We start from the raw sequence: 17,691 nt of genomic DNA, 5'->3' as shown, positions 1-17,691 counted from the left end.
AAAAGTAGAGTAGGCACACAGAAACTCACTGACAGGAAGCTTTACAGGGCACAGGAAGGTGTTGGAGTTGTACCAAAGAAAACTCCCTGAATATGATTTTTTGCTGTAAATGTTAAACATTTACCAAAATTTCACCTGTCCATTCTCTTTACCTTGTATTTATATATGCATTGATTCTCAGTCTTATCCTTACTACATGGAGAGTTGGACAGTGGCACACAAAGGGATGCCATGAACAGTTATTTTTGGAGGAACGCTGGGGCTACACTCTTAACAGTCACAATGAAGAAATGTGCATTTGAATTCATTTGGGCAGACATGTTTTGACTATTCCTGTCCTCAGCTTTACTGAGTATACTGGTGTTCAGTTTATGAATAATGACAATAAAGTGACAACAGTAATTCTTTTTACACCATATAGATTATGCCCAGATTTTTCTCAAAACAAGAAGATATTTTTTTCTGAAACTGAGCTCCACTTCTAAATATTTGCCAGGGATGATTCTACTTTGGCTTGTGGAGTATTAGACATCCCCATCTTTTTAGAAATTCTCAACATCTCTGTACTTGCCAGAGCAAAAACTATTTTCTCTACAGTGGGGGAAATGTCCAAACAGCTATCTAGTTGCTGACTGACTGGCAAACTCAGAATAAGACCACCTTCACAGTATGGCTTACAAGTTTGTTCTGGAGTTACAAGGTGTAATATCTACTGTAGGCATGCCTCTGGTGGTGAGAAGAAATAGAAACTGAACTATTTTCAGTAGCTGCTTAATGAGTGCTGTTCCAATAAAATATTTATTTTAAATGACACTATGTTATTTTTTCTTTCTCTGGCCTCATTGTGAACCTGAAGCATTTTCTGGCTTAAATATGGACAACAATAAAATAAATAAAAACACCCTCATAGATGATAGGACATTGGGTGAATGACAGAAAGAGCAAAACTGGCAAAGACTCAGAGCGGGTTGATCAGAGCAGAAAGGATTGGAATAATTGCATTTGTGACTACCATGCAATTACAGTAGCGTACACAAAATGAGCTCCTTGATTCCTAATTTGCAGATCATGACTGCTGTGAAATGCAATTAATGATTTCCTGATTTATTTAGTGAGCTGTGATGAACGAGTTTCTCTGCCTTACTGAGGCAGACTGTAGCGTACCATCCTGGCTAAACATAAGGTCTTCTTTCTGCGAGGATGTAAAAGGAAACAGAAAAAGAAAGGTGCATTCAAAGAAATGTAAATTTAGATGTAAGTAAAAGAATAAAATGCCCTAATTCACTGTTAACACAAACCAAGTTTAATATAGAAACAGGAAACAAAGCTAGGGATCACCTGACAGATTCAACATTGTGTCTCTCTGAAGTCTCTATTAGGTGACATGGATGTCAGAACAGTGGCCTCCTGTTTGGAATGACTCAGGTTAAGTGCCACGCAGAGGGCACATGCTATCTTTAATTTGTGCTAACCTGCCAGGGGAACAGTCTGCAAAATGTGAGACAACACAATTCCCTTGATGACTGCCATGTCCCTGCAGGTACAAGCAAGCTACTTCAGGATTTTGGGGGGGGAAACAGGACACGGCTTGGCAATAATTGGAACTACCCTCTGGAAATCTCCGCTTTGTAGTTAAGCTTTGTTTGAATATGATGTTAGGGGTTAATGAGGATGTGAGGGAAACATTTATGAAGTCAAAAAGCCTCTATTTGTCTTAGCTGTACAAGCATAAATATTTTCCATTCTTTTTATTTAACCACAATTGGTGTGTGGTGTGGGATCTGATGAAGGGATGGTGGTGAAAAATGTAAAACTAAGACTTGAGTTGAAACATCCTTGAGACTATTGTGTTCATTTACAAAAGAAACCCAATCGGCTGCTCAAATCCGAACGAGGGAGGCCAAAATATGTTAATGTCCCTGTCAAACTCCATTTTGCTGCCAGATATTTACACAGTGTGTGAGAGGGCCTGATGGGCTGCAAAGTAACTCAACTTTCACCCATTCCTGTCTCAGTATAACAGGTGTTTAGACTGTTTGCCATAAATTATATCTCTGCCAGATGTTGCCAAGCAACTGATTAATTAGTGGAGCCTCCCGAGTGGGCAGCGGTGGAGCCAGAATGGGAGAGCTCATTTCAGTCCCAGTGGTCCGAAGAGTGAGACACAGAGTAATATGTGGTGTATTGGAAATGTTAACCACACAGCTTTAACTGCACCCTAAAATGACAGGAGACACGGGTAATGTTTAAAAACAGCAAAGGTTACCAAGGGTTTGGGTTAACTGTAATTATGAGAAATCCAGTTAAAATGTCAGATTTCTGTGTTATTAAACGGATGTAAGCACTTTCTTCCCTTTCATTTTTTTTTATCTGTATGCACTTTTTTTTATCTGTGTTTTAACATTAAAAGAATAATTTATTTCACCAGATGTCCCTGAATTCAAACATGAAGGCAGATGCTTGCAGTTTCATACTTTTTCAATGATCAATAACTTTATCTGTGCGTGGGACAGCACAGGTGGTCAGGAATATTCTGTAAGGTAAGGTTCATGTAAACAGATTTAAAGCCTAATTAGGAGTGGAGGACTGAAGTATGGTAAGTAGTTTATTTTATGTAATCAGATTTGGTGTTTTAAATTCAAAATTTTCTGCAAAACACTGTACTGGATCTTACAGTAGCATTGCTGGATTATAATATACTTGACAGGGTTGCAGCCACACAGGTATTGTATCCTCATTAGCCCATTGACACTGGTTGTTTGCACAGTAGCTACATTTTGGATATGAAGCAGATGTCACAGTAGATTGATGGGTCACCTTTACCTTGATTTTCCTGTCACTGGCTTACTGTTTTATACACACAGAAGATCATCTGTGTGTATAACACAGCATAAGCTTATGGGTACTTAATTATGAATACTTCCTATATCTGTATGAATTTTGCCTGGCTAATATAACAGTTCACTGGCAGAGAGGCAAGTCTTGTTTCCTCCTGTTGTAGACTTTCTGACAGGCTGTCAGAAAGCATAAATGCAAAGTGTCTGCGTGTGACACCTTTTCACTCTGGTGCCAACACATTTTTCTCCAATGATTGCAGTCCAAGCTCAACAAAACTAAGGGCAGAGTATCTGTGAACAAACGTGAGATGATAATCAATTCAATCATATATCATGATAAATAATTCAAATGGCAGTGGAATAACTCTTGTAGAAATAAAAGTAGTAGTGAGAGAAATCTGAATTTAGTTATTAAAGTATGCTAAAACTATAATTTTAACTATACTCAATAATGATTAAGATAATATTGGTGAGCTTATTTTGGCCAAGATATGGCCACACTATGAAATTTGTATGTAGACTTGACATGATGTCCTGACTGATTTGTGGGGCCCCGAGTTTGAGAGCAGCCCTTAAATAGCCTATGCTATAAATATTCATTGTTTCTGTTACTGCTTCTTTCAGCAGCACTATAAGCAACCTTTTCACATTGTACTATGTACTATTCTAAAGTGAATAAGAATAGTACTGTAACATTACATAATGTAATAACAATGCATTATGTAATTACTCTACAAAATGCAATGCATTTTCACTTCATTACATAATGACACCTTCATTTTGTAACAGTCTGCTACATATTTTAAGGAACAGCCTAAAGCCAATATGTAAAAGATTTTCCCACATTTTCTAATTATTACATATTATGGTGGTTATATCAACATGCTGGAGTTGTACTTTTTTATCATGATAAGGTAATAATACTGTTTACATAATGAAAAGTGAAAATGTATTACATTTTGTCGATTTATTACATAATGTGGTAAAAAACACAAGCAAGCCTTACACTCTGCTGTGTTAACTTCTTGGTAACAGGTGGGCTGTGAATGGCACAAATTGTGGTAATGCATTCCCAAAATTGGAGTGTTCCACAAGACTGCTAGATACAGCCCCTGCTGTGCTTCTCCCCGAATTTAGAGAGTGTAGGAATTCAAAAAACAAACCAAACTGCAATGTAAAGGACAGGCATCATTGTGCCTTACTAAACTAACACTTCATAAAGCCATGCCTTGCACAGTGTGCCTGCACAGAAACAGGGCCTGTGCCTCCAAAACCCCCAATAATGGCCCCTAGAGGCTGTGCAGACTTTAATACTTATCCATGCCAAAGCTGCATTTTTAGAGCCTCTTACTCTCATTAATGGGGCTTACAAGCTGAATCAGGCTTCCTTTTTCATAGCATCAGGATCTTGTGTGTTTGTTTGTTTGTTTGTGAGTTTTGGCAGTTTGTTGCCAATGTGAGAGGTTGAGAAAGCACTCCATCTTTTTATAATATGATGATGGTTGGCAGAGCAACCTTGCCTAATGAACGATATCCATTTCTTACTTTGCCAGAAACACACACACACACACACACACACACACACACACACACACACACACACACACACACACACACACACAAAATACATGCAAACAGATGCCTAACTGACTTACCTCAAACACTTTCAGTTCTTCCATCCTGTACTAGAGTCCAAGCTGCCTAATTGAGGGTGGAAGTCACATTTTGATGCCTATCTCTATTTAGGTTAATATGAATGCATGAATTAGTTGGGAGTGTGGAGAAGCTATGTGAACCATGATAGAAAGCTAAATGGTCCAATTTTCCCCGTCAGGTGGACACACTTCTCTCACATCACTCTTGGCAGTCAGCGAGGCTAAAAGACACCAATTAATCTCCCATGGCTATTATGGGGCAGGGTGGCACAGAAAATGGATGGGCAAAGCACACTGAGACAGAAAGAGGATATGTAATTTGCCCGGGATCACTGCACATTGGCTGGAACCAGCTATAATTAAAACAGCAGTCAGCAAAAGTTTGACAATTATGCTATAATTTGTAAGAGCAGTAATTAAATTAGCACTCTTCATAGTAGTGCTTTCTAATTATAGTTATACTCTGCATAAGCCGTACAAAGTGTTAGCCAATTCATTATATTTAGCCCAATTTAAGGGGTTTAAGAGTATTTTGACAAATTGCACAGTAATGAGTGAAATGAGAGAAAAGCATGACAGCTTATCAGAAAGTTAGCTATGTCAGCTTTTATACATTTCTGTCTCCTGCGAAAAAGATTTTAAAGTAAAAAGAACAGGCATAAAAGAGAGACTAGGAGCATTATGTGAGATCTGCAGTAATTTGGCTTGCAATCTGTCTCCATTGTATTCCTACTCAGGATTTCTCTTATTTATGTCAAACTCTGTACATGGAGCATTTGCGGCTGAGATCTGGAGGACCTGTCACAACATGTAGGCTCTTGCATACAGTGTGCATGTATCACCAGTGTTACACATTCCTTACGATGGTTCTCGATTTGAATCATTGTCTCCATCCTGAGCTGAATAACAAATGAACATCTCTGCCAGCTGATTTGACTCTCTGATTTCCCTTGGCTGGGATCTTTCCTAATAACCAACTGCCCGCCTCTCTCCACACACCAGCACTGTCAGAGAATGATGCCTCAACAACATGCATGCTGCTGGATGGTGATTTTCTCCAACAGATGGCCATTTGCTCAGGGCTGTAGCAATATCTCTGGAATGGAATAGCAAGAATGTTAAGTAGCCATGAATTTTGATTCATCTTCTGTAAACAAACTTCAAATAATCGTTACCTTTTTTAAAGGTAAAGGTAAAGGTAAAGGTAAAGACCTTAGTTTTACAGTTAGAAATAAAACATGTTTCCTTTTTTGCTGGTTATGTTTTCACTACTTTCCCCAAACTGAAACGTGTTTTGGATTTCCTGATGACAAAGTTTTGCTAGAACCCTAAGGAAGAGTGAAGTGGAGGGATTTGAATAAAGCAATTGTTAATAATAATGAGCCCATCAGTATTATCTTACTCACCCAGCTGGCAATAAACTCTGCCAGCATGCAATTTATGTGTTTGTGTATCTTTGTGGTGGAGAATGCTGTGTGGGTTATATGGGAACGCTATTTTAAATTCGACTAAGCTACAGGTGATGAACAGTCTGGTTGCACTGTCTTCTAACATTAAAGTGTTTTTATCAACATAGGAAATATTTATATTAAAAGTATCTACTATAGCATCCAAATGTGCACTCCTAAAGCAAAATACTGAACATATCTGCAGTTAGCTATTAACATATTTTATCTGTTAAAAATATGTATGCTCAAACAAATGCATGATTATGTTTTTTTTTTTATGTTCAGGCAACTCAAACTACTAAAACTATCTAACAATCTTTCCCTAGCTCAAACAAAACATTGGAAACATGTCTCAAGTCCAGTGTTTTATATGCCTAACCACCCACCATGATCTCTGTCTTCAAAAACATCTCCTCAGCTCAACAGCTCCTCCTTCCCACCTAGTTATCCCTTGACATGAGGCATTATCACTGGCATTCTGCTGTCTAACTCAAAGCTCCAACGGGCCACTGCATACCAAATGAGCCAGTGGAAATCCAGCTGGGAATACATTGTCAAAAGGAAACACTGTCTGCCCCACACCCCGCTTTTCAAGTAGTCACATTTCAAAAAGGTGCACAAATCTCAACTCTTCTCATCTTAAGCATCTGAACAGGTGCGGTTTTGACTCTTCCTTACCGCAGTATTAAACCTGAGCCCTGGGTTAAGATGCAACCATGATCTCTGCACATCAAAATGTGATACGAAGCAAAATGGTCTGACTTTCCCACAATGAGCAGCACAGGGGTGCCGCGGCCTGCTGCTGGTGCATCTGAGCTCCACACATGTAATACTGCATTCTCTCTCTCTCTCTCTCTCTCTCTCTCTCTCTCTCTCTCTCTCTCTCTCTCTCACACACACACACACACACACACACACACACACACACACACACACACCAAACACACTGCCGATTTTTTATTCACCATTGACCCTCCAATATGCACAGATGCACATGAGCACAGAAGCAAGAACCGACAGCTACACAGGCACACTCTGCTCCCAAACGAGTCCAACTAACCGGGAGGAGCAGTGATGCAGAGACAGGGGCCATATACAGGGCTTCATGTTCACTGCCTGGGAATTAGCACATCAAATTCATATGCCCAATGGTTCTGACAGGCCCAAGTCCGAGCCATTACAGCCTGGTGTAGACAGGAATGACTCTGCTGGACTATTACTAGGCAGTGACTATTGTTGTGCACCAGTGATTCACACAATTTACACAGACAACCAGGGAGGAAGTTGTTGTCAAACTTACTAAAACAACCAACACAGATTCAGTGGAAATGTTCTCTAAGCTTCACTGACTGTTGCATAGATGAGTTCTCGTGGTGCGTTCACTCTTTCATCCACTGTGGCTTTGACTTTTTTTTTTAAGAATGTGGACTTAATTCCATGAAATGAATACCACTGAAATCAATCTCTTGTGCTCTGTAGACTATAGGCATTTATTTGCTTGATGTATTCAGACAGCAGCTCAGAGCACCCTGTAGCACTTGTAGCACACATTGGAGATGCCAGAGCTTCAATTTACCATGCTGTTGTAAGAAATCACAAGCAAGAAGTCATTTGGACCAGATCACTGAGTGAGAAATCTCAGATAGCGCAAACATGTGCTAAGGCTACACAATCCTTTAAACTGATTATTATAATAAGCTTTCAAACATTTTAATCTGCACTGGCTGATTGTGGGAAGAAGATTTTTGAAGAATACCTACATCTTCTCCAAAAATATTAGTTGGACAAAAATGTTTTCTTAGGGTCAGACTCGTGACCACTTCTGAGTTCTGGGTATTTAATTTAACATGTTCCAGTTGCACCATTCACAGAATAAACTCAGAGTAGATGTCTAAATTTAGCAGCAATTACACAGTGCATTTAAGAGTAATGGCGGGGTAATGTCAAATAGGCCAGAACTGGAAACCAAATGTCAGAAAACATTATAAATGAACTAGAGAATCAAAAGGCTGTACACGGCTGTACTTAGGCACAGAGGTGCTTTGAGCTAAATGCTAATGTCAGCATGCTACCATACACAAGGTATCACCATGCTGATGTTAATCAGGTTTAAGGTTCACCATGGTCACTATCTTAGTGTAATGTGTTAGTATGCTAACATTTGCTAATTAGCACTAAAACTTAGCAAACTTTGACCTGATGGTGGTGCTTTCTAAAAGGTTAGGCAATCACCAGTGACATCAAGATGCATCCTCTGAGAACCATGAGTGTGTCAAATGTCAAGGTAAAGAAATTTCACTCTGGGAAGGATGGACCAACTGCCTGGTATTGCCATCCCTAGACCGTTAACCACCAAAGGTAAAAATAGTATTCTGGGTCATCGACATATTTTAGGTACCAAGTTTGGTAAAGATGTGATGTTTGGATGTTGAAATAAATATATTGATTTATTGTAAAATATTCAAATTTTCTTTTGGTACTTAGCAGATCAGGAGTTATAAGCCAAAATACAGAGTTTGCAAATGTAAAGCTTTATAAATGGGAAAATGGTGGCACTATCTGTACCTTAAATTCAGTTTTTCCTTAGAAATCTGTGACCGAAAACACAATCTCCATCAAATAACTAGTGTATGTCGATTGGCCTAAACTGGACTTGTGTTATGCTCGTTTACACTTCTAATCACACTGAGATATAATGACTATGTCAATCATATGAAAGGGAAAGACTTTTTACTCACCCCAAACCGCATTTTCACCAGGCAGAAACATGAAGGCAAAAGTTCTTTCTCTATTCTCTCTGTATTCTACCACCAAGTCCACTGCTCATGTCTGAAAAAATGAGAGGAGACAGACACAGGGTGAGTTTTAATCTTCCTCTGCCATACTTCAGAGGAAGCTGTATGCAATGCACTTATGATCTTCAGAGGTTTTTTTTTACATAACATACCCATAGAATTGGAATGTTTTGTCACTATGGCAACAACTTTATGTAGTTTAAACCTGCTGAAAAAGTACCCTGCTGATTTCCTGTTTGCTAGATATCCATTGAAAGGTCATCAATATCTCAGGTAGGATGTTGTTTGTATTATATCTTACTGAGTTTTCAGGAACCACTCAACATCTCAGTCCCATGGGAGTTGCATCTAGCTACTCAGTTACACTGGTTTACTGTAAGTGTAGTAGCTAACTTACATGTGCGAAAGGTTTATCTTATGAAAGATCAGTGACTTGTCTTGGGTTAATGGCCAATTGTAAGCTCTTATGTACACATTACACCACTTTACAGGGATCTTCTGTTTTAGAAACAGTTGCTGCAACTGCATAAAAGGTTAATGAAAATGATAGCAGAGCTTGGTTCATGTTGCTCACACTGAGGCGACAGATGCAGCGGGAGGCCAGCCCACTGCAGGGTACCCAGTGACAGCACTGGCTTAGGCATACGTCTGAACTGTCAAGGGCTGTAGAACAGAGAGATGAAAGGTATGGAGTGAGAGAGGCACACACAAAGCCAGGGAAAGTCACAGATACTTTTTGTCTCACTGACTGAGAGGAACGACAAGGAGAGGAGAGGGACTAAAATGAGAAAGTCACACAGACATTGCCTTAATATTTGATGGAAGTAAGAGATACAGAGAGGAGTGGGGGGAGGGAAGGTGCAGTGTGAGAGGATGGGAGAACTTTGTGCAGACAGAGTGAAGACCCTGACTGCTCTTGTATTCTCTTTAATGCTGACTTTGAAAAAGTAGTATTTCAACAGTGAGCTCAGGTAAAAGCTGGGCTAAGTTACATCTCTGAGTTGACATTTCTATTCACTATTTCCTGTATATTTTTAGAGAGCAAGTGATGTGTTGTGTCTTTGAAACACTTGCAAGTGTTTAAAATATCTACAAGATGACACCTTAAAGAATAATTGGTAACACTCTATTTGAAGGGGTGTACACGAGACTCACATGACACCTGCCATGACCATGAAGGAGTCTTTATAAATGTTTATGGCTGTCATTAAGTGTTATTCAGTCAATTATGTCACTTTTAATGCAAAGTTGTCTGAGATGTCTTTGTTATGACAACATGACATTAACCAAGACAACATAACCTGACCTGTTTCTTTATTATGACAAGTTTGCAGGGCAAGATGAAGAAAAGCACGGCCCCCTCCTGCAGGAGAGTTGAACTCCATCATCTGTACCAATACTACGCCACGGGCCAGACGACTTTGCCTGTCTGTGTCCTCGTCAGGTTCCTCAATCATGAGCAGTTTGAGCTCACAGCAAATGAGGAGACGGCAGAAAGTCTGATTGATAGATATGAGATTGCAGAGACAGGTAAGTGAAGGGAGAGCCGCAGTGTACCATATCAGGCTGCTTGCTGCTCATTCATATGGGTAAAAAAAAAATTACTCTGTTCTTTGGACTAAGGTTTTGTCACGTAATGATTTTAAATTAGTTATAATAGAAGTTAAGGCCTAAGCTCCAGTGGTGCCTGGTTGACAAAGTGATTTGTTTTAAGACCAGAGGCAAGGAGTTGAAATGACATAAGGAAAATGGAAGTCAGGCAAGTCAATGGACTAGCTTACCCAAGGACCTCATATTTTCACTTTTTATCACAGTCTTAGGTTTTATTTTAATAATGAAACTACCTATTTGATTTATTTAAAAAAAATTTAACAATAGAACTACCTATTGTAGTCCCCTTTTTGCGCTTGGTAGAGGGAAAGATGCTGATTTTGAGTTTGTCACTCACATGTGTTAACTCTGCTCTTTCCTCCTCTTCCAGCCAGAGAAAGCAGGTCTATGACGTTTGAAGGATTCCTCCGGTATATGGAGTCCAAAGACTGCAGCTTGTTCGACCAGGCCCACACATCTGTGTACCAAGACATGGACCAGCCTCTCACCAGTTACTTCATCTCCTCATCACACAACACCTACCTAACTGGAGATCAGCTAGTAGGAAAGAGCCACCTGGATGCCTATGTCTGGTAGGGAAGTGTATACAGTACAGCATGCGTTCCTCTTTATGATGCAGGCAATTATTGTAAAGATAAAGGTTAAACTCTACTTGTAAATTTGCCAAAATCACCTAATCTGCTAAATCATGTATATTTCATTAAGCTGATCTTTTATGCAGGGCGAAACAAATGATAAGGTCAATTTAAACACCATTTGGCTCTGATACAGATCTAAAATGCCTCTCAATACACTATTATCTTCTCTCTAAAGTCCCTCTCTCCTTCATATGAGTTATCTGGATACTCTCGTTTCCTCTCATTTCATTGACCCATGCATGTGCTGAGGCAGACAGTGAAATTGCTGTGGTCCCTTTATGGGGTAATGGAGGTGATTATAAAAGGGGCTGATGGCAGCAGTAGTGCTGTATTTATGGTCCCTGTGAAAGTGCTGAGAGTCCTGGCCGCTTAGAGTGGAACCCTCCAAACCAGCGTCTGGGAAACTCTGGTTTACTTAGATAATGAAATAATCATCAAGAGAGGAGAACAAAGTTGCAGTAGAAGGTGGCTTTTTAGAAATCCCAGAACCTCATCGGTAGGAGAGTGAAGAAAAGAACATGACAAAAATAATTTGTTGGGGGAAGAAATACAAGATCCTGTACAAGAGCTAACATGTTGTGAAACAAGGAATTGGTGGAAGATGTTGCACATGTTCTGGAATGAATTTTTTTTTTTTCTTCTTTTTAATTTTTTTATTATTATTGTGTCATGCATTAGCATGTCCAGCCCACTAGGGCTTACAAGACGCCATTATAAAACATAAACAGACCAAGAACCAAAAGTAGATGCTAAACAATACTAACATTAACGATATAAAACATCCTGACGTTTCACCCAGGCTTTAGTAACAAAAGAGGCTAACTTATAAACATTAAAGGTAAACAAACATTCCATCCTAACATCATCATTACTCCAAAATATTTCAGGGTTTTGAGCAAACAGTTCATTTACAACAGGCACTCTTAGTTCATCATAGAAGGGATTTAAACCTCACTGATAACCTTTGTTACATGATATTCCCTGTCTCATTCTCTGCATGCTGTAGTACAATAAAAAAGATAACAAATCAACCAAAATATAATTTAAGAAAATAGGAACTAGATAGAAATACGCCTTCCAGATGATGTGCTGTCTATTCATCCATTCTTTGAAATGTTGGAGGCAATTACAATCTGACTTTCAATATGATACTGCTTTTCTCACAATAGAAGTAGGGTTACAAAGCAACTCTGCAATGCACAACTTAGAGCAAGACAATCATCATGATATTTCTGTGACAAAAGAGAAAAACATAGCTGAGAACTGAGGTGACAGAATATCATGCATGGTCTCCAACTGCTGATGAAAGGCGCATGTTCATGTGTGCCATCATTTAAATGTAAAACAGCAACAAACTGGTAAAAAAGCAAAAAAAAAAAAAAAAAAAGCAGATCCATCCCAAAGTCAAATTGAAGTCAAATGGTGATATAACTTTGCATCAGGATTGCAAGAAAATGTTCTATCGCCACAGTGATTACTTGCCCCACCCCTGCTGTGAAAGCGACATCATTTTTGTCCACTGCAAACAGAAAGCAATATAAACCTGGCCATATTGTGTAAATAAAGAAATTGCAGAAATGGAAATGTAATATCACCATTTTCTAGTGTTAAATGAGAAGATCCAGATATACTCAGTTAGAGGAAACTGTTGGAATAAATTATTAGATTGCAATGTTTGCTACATATTATCCACATGTGTTGATACTTATCACTGTATGGAAGTGACTATGATGGCTTGAAGGGAGAATTTGACCTTAACTTGTGTGTGGAAAGGAAATAGCTCAGTTTGTGCCTCAAATATTCACTTCTAATTTCTGACGCAGTACATTTTAAGTGCTTATCACTGCCTTGCTGCAGCTCAATGTGTGTGCATGTGTCTCCAAAAATATATGTGTGCTTGTGTGTGGCACAGTGCTCTGAGGAAAGGCTGTCGTTGTCTGGAGATTGACTGCTGGGATGGGCCAGATATGGAGCCTGTAGTCTATCATGGCTACACCCTGACCACCAAGATATTCTTTAAGGATGTCATCACCACTGTGGAGCAACATGCCTTCGAGGTAACAGCATATAGTATGTTACATGACATATATATCCTGGAGTGGTGCCCCAGGCGTCTAACTCAGCATTCACTCCTGCCTCTGAAGGCCCCAGGAGTCCCCACTTAGCTGCATTTGCTCTAATGATAGTTATACTTTGCTTGCAAGTTGTCTTTGATTCAGATGGGTTCAGACCATACTCTGTGAAGTGTCTGGAGACTTCAGAGCCTGCAGAGAGAGCAGCAGATGCAGGTTGATGCTAATTATTGGAAATAGGGTTTGAATCCTGATTTTTTTTATGTGATTGACAGGTCTCTGCGTACCCCGTGATCCTGTCATTAGAAAACCATTGCTCCCAGGAGCAGCAGGAGGTCATAGCCCAGTACCTCGTCTCCATCCTGGGGGACAAGCTGTTGAGAAGTCCCTTGGATCACCCAACCACTGGAGAGCTCCCAAGCCCAAATGTAAGGCATAGACAAGTGAGAGCTCGACCATCTGGGTGGTAAATCAGAAGCATTTGTGTTTTATGTTAGAGCTGCTGGTGCAGGCAGAGGGGTGATAGGGTTTGTATGCATAAATCCTCATCGTCCGTCATAAAGCAAAACAAGGAGAAAATTAGACCTTTTCATTATCACGGAGGGCCTCATTAGTCTATTTCTGAGGCTTCCTGTGCCTCTCTCCTCCACTGGGGCCAGATGGACCTCTGCTTTTGCAAGCCTCTTTAATCTCTCAGAGATTCACAAAATCTAATGTGATGTGGTTGATCCTGAGAAGTGTCCATCATTTTAAGTGCGGGGTCTGACTTCTCCATTGAAAGTGTCTGCCTCAACCCATGACTGAGTTACTGGCCTGAGAGATGCCGGCACAGTCTATTGAATATGACGAGAAGGATGAAGGGTTTTACTTTGAGGGTGGATGAATGTGCGCTGTCTCGCCGGAGTTTCTTTGCTGCCTCTGGTTTGGAATTTACTGCAAAAAATTGTTGTTTTACTGAGTTGTTTTATCCTCAGTGTGCATATATGATTTTCTTCCCATATTATTTTTTTTATCTTTATGACTCTCAGGAAGTGGGGGCTTACATAGGAGCCTTAGCAGTAGTAGTTTCATCTTGACTATTAACCCCAGCAATTTACAGAATCAGTGTCCATGTGTTACCATCCAGTTATGAAAGTGTAACCAATACGCAATACTCAGAACTGCTCATTATCTCATACGCCACTCTGACAACTTAGAAAAAAAGGTTAAATCTGTTTACCAAATTTTCAAAGAAACAGGAAGGATGGAAACTAATTTTCTTCTCTTCGTTCTTCCATTATGCTGTGTTATTGTAGGTTTAGAAATAAGCTATGATTAATTAACAAGTTATTACTTTTTTTACCGTAAACATTGGCATAATTCTCTTCAAGAATCCTCAAATGATATCCTAAATTATATCAACATAAAGCAAAGCCTCTGTTGTAGCTCTCCAGACTGTATCATTTTGTGTAACAGCAATGAAAAATGAAAGAGTGCAGTGCCAAAGGAAGGTTATAATTTTCATACTATATGGACTCTTACAGGTTGTTAATGTTGGCAGATCTGTAATTATTTCGGCATATTTTGCCTGTGCATACAGTATGCGATGCCGACAGGGTGACTTCCTGTTGTGTGGCTTACCATGGAGCTGCTTCCAAGTCCAGACCATAATGTTTTTTTTTAATGTTAGCATATTGCTGCTCATGTGCATAAAGAGCCCTATAGACTACTTACAGATTTGGAGCCAAGACGGTGAAATGTAACAGCAGATGTGTGATTGAGTGATTCGGTATACCTGCTGCTTTCTGCTTCTTTATCCCACCAAACTGGGCTGTGTTTATGCATTGATGTGGATGTGGCATCTGAGTGACTCTTTGAAGAATAGCATCTTTTGACGAATCAGAGAGGGGGCGGTTTGTGCCGGGGAAGTGTTCTGATGTTTGTGTCCTAAGTTTTAGGATGTAGTTAGTTTGTTTGACTGATGCAACTATGTGATGGTTTTATGAGTGCAGGGGGTTAATGTACATGATTAAGGTACCTTTTCATTTATTCATGTGTTAATTCATATAGAATGTTTTTTTTTGTGGGAATGCCAGGACCTGAAGTATAAGATCCTCATCAAGAATAAAAAACTAAAGCCTCAGATTAGGACAGAGGCAGAGAGGAGTGTAGATGAGGACGAGGATGAGGAGGAGGACATTGAAGAGGAAGAGGATCATCAGACCAAATCAAAGTTCTGGTTTCTGAGAAAGGCAGGGTCAAAGACAAAAGTAAGTTATATTTAAGAACAGAATGACAAAGACAGGTTGTATGAGGAGATGCTGTACAGATATATTTAAATGTACTGCAACCACTAAGATAATGGGACAAAAATGCAAAGCTTTAATTTGGTGAATGCTGTGTTTGGTTTGTCTTCCTCTCTACCCTAAATGTAATGAGTAGAAAAAGAAGGTGGTGGTGGCAGAGGCTTTATCGGACCTGGTCATATACACCAGGTCTATCAAGTTCAACAGCTTTAGTCACTCCAAGGACAATCAGAACTACTTTGAGAACACATCTATGGCAGAGAAGAAAGCTCGGAAGCTAGTCAAAGCCTCAGGTAAAATGTTATTGAAGGGGTTGAAATTTTAGGAAGAGAAAAGGTGATTTTGAAGCAATAAAGAATGTGTCTAATTAATTGCAAATGTAGCAAAATATAATTCTGGTGTTGAGCCCAATATAATTATGTTGCTCAAAGGATAACTCTTTGTCTACTTTAGACAAGAAATGTAATTATGTCTGGTGCCATAAACCTCCGTAATAGTGAAAGCATATTGAACATGACATATACGACATTAGGGAATAAAGCACAACAGCGCAAGTCCAGACTTGTGCCTTATACTCTCACTGTTGGGAAAGTGAAAAGAGCCTACAGAGGTTCAAATCAACTGATAATCATTTAAACTGTCACTGTGCCGCAGTATACTGAAGGATCAGAGTGATGTTGAGAAATGAAATCTGCTCCCACTGAGGAGGAATGACACGTTCTAGACACACAGCTACATTATGAGCTGGTTGGCTTGGTTGGCAGGGACCGTGAACAGTCTAGGCAATGATGGAGCTGTAAAAACCTTGTAGTCTCTTGTCATCATCAAGCCCTGCAGGGAAACTACACAGCTATGGTACAATCACACACACAGACTGAAGCTGTGTGCCAGTTTTCTCTCCAGAATGAGGATAATTTTACATTTATCAAAACCTGATCAGCACGAGTTCCGCCTTGTCACATATTCTCTAAAAACTTCAATTTAACATTAGGCTATATAATAGCAATTACATTTGTGTATCTTACTTATGGGGGCCTATTTTAATATTTTGAATAAAAAAAATTCATCATTAAAGTTACAGTCAAGAATCATATCTGTGATGTCAAGAACTTTGATCTGTCACAAGGACATTTTTATAACTGATAAAACAATGACCATGTCTATGTAGATAAACCTAAATGCTTTGCTGAATCACTGCATCAATAACGTCTGAAGTCTGAATCAGTGGACAGTGCGTCAGAGGGGACATCTGACCTTTGAGTGTTGTGCGTTCTCTCCCTCAGGTGCAGATTTTGTTCAGCATAACCAGAAGTTCCTCAGTAGGATTTACCCAGCAGGCTCAAGGACGGCCTCTTCCAACTACAACCCTCAGGAGTTTTGGAACGTCGGCTCACAGCTCGGTGAGTGGGACAGAGCGAACGTATGCCTGTCCAAAATAGGAGAAAGAGCTCATGATCCCAGTCTGTGTGCACTAATAAGGTATGCAGTAAAAGTTCCTACATGTGTCCACATGCATGTATACACACACACATTCGGCACAGGAATATGAAATTAATGTTCTAACATTATAAACAATGCTGATTTTCACATATTTCCAAAGCTATTAAATAAAATAAAAGACATATTAACAAATACTAAATATGTCAAATTAATAAAGGGTAATGAAATGTCCCTGAAGTTATTAGTACTTTGTTGTCAACTCTGTTTCTATTTTGAGATGAAAACCCTGAAAACATCAATTCAAAAAAGACTTGAAAAGAGAATTTCTTTGATTCCTTTAGAGGAATCAAAAAGTTCCCAACAACACACAGAACAACCAGAATCCTACATTACAAGCTTCTTAAAGCTTCTTTTCTTAAACAAGCGAAGAGAAATGCAGTCCGGAAACTCAGATTGTCAAACTTCAAAGGGAACAACCTAGCCAAGTGTCCTGTCGATTAGTAGTGAAAAGAACATTTCATTCCAGTCCACAGCCTGACCACCTCATCTGTGTGTTCCCCAGAGCAAGTCCTCTCCTGGCCCTTATCACACCTTTTCGAAATCGATTTGCACCCTCCTAAATGCGTTTTTTTATTCTTTAAACTACATCCTTGTCTGAGTCACAGCTCAGTTTTTTTCCCTGCAGTTATTTCTTTACAGTCAAGCATGAACATTGGGCTTGACTCCATATGACATACCTGAGCTCCTGAGAGTATCTATGCTTCAAAAAATAATTCATAACCTTTATATCTTCGAGACTTATGGCAATGTGTGATTACCCATGAACTTAAAGTCACAACCCTGAACTGTCTGGCACTGTCTTGGTGAGTTCCTGTCACTCCACCTTTGCACATCCTCTTCATCTGCCTCC

General features: G+C 39.5%; 1 protein-coding gene across 1 annotated transcript in view; it reads left to right on the top strand.

Moving 5' to 3' along the window:
* The window catches only part of LOC127352756 (1-phosphatidylinositol 4,5-bisphosphate phosphodiesterase zeta-1-like), a 33,687-nt gene that overhangs the window by 8,793 nt on the left and 7,203 nt on the right, over window positions 1–17,691 (top strand). Inside the window, exons 2-8 of the mRNA XM_051381404.1 lie at window positions 10,063–10,265; window positions 10,717–10,918; window positions 12,897–13,041; window positions 13,332–13,484; window positions 15,132–15,305; window positions 15,478–15,634; window positions 16,625–16,741. Coding sequence (XP_051237364.1) covers window positions 10,063–10,265; window positions 10,717–10,918; window positions 12,897–13,041; window positions 13,332–13,484; window positions 15,132–15,305; window positions 15,478–15,634; window positions 16,625–16,741 — 1,151 coding nt within the window. The remainder of the gene's footprint in view (window positions 1–10,062; window positions 10,266–10,716; window positions 10,919–12,896; window positions 13,042–13,331; window positions 13,485–15,131; window positions 15,306–15,477; window positions 15,635–16,624; window positions 16,742–17,691) is intronic.

The sequence above is a fragment of the Dicentrarchus labrax genome, unplaced genomic scaffold (genome assembly GCF_905237075.1).
Source record: "Dicentrarchus labrax unplaced genomic scaffold, dlabrax2021, whole genome shotgun sequence".
In the NCBI taxonomy this organism is placed as follows: Eukaryota; Metazoa; Chordata; class Actinopteri; family Moronidae; genus Dicentrarchus; species Dicentrarchus labrax.
This window is presented reverse-complemented; position numbering and strand designations above follow the sequence as displayed.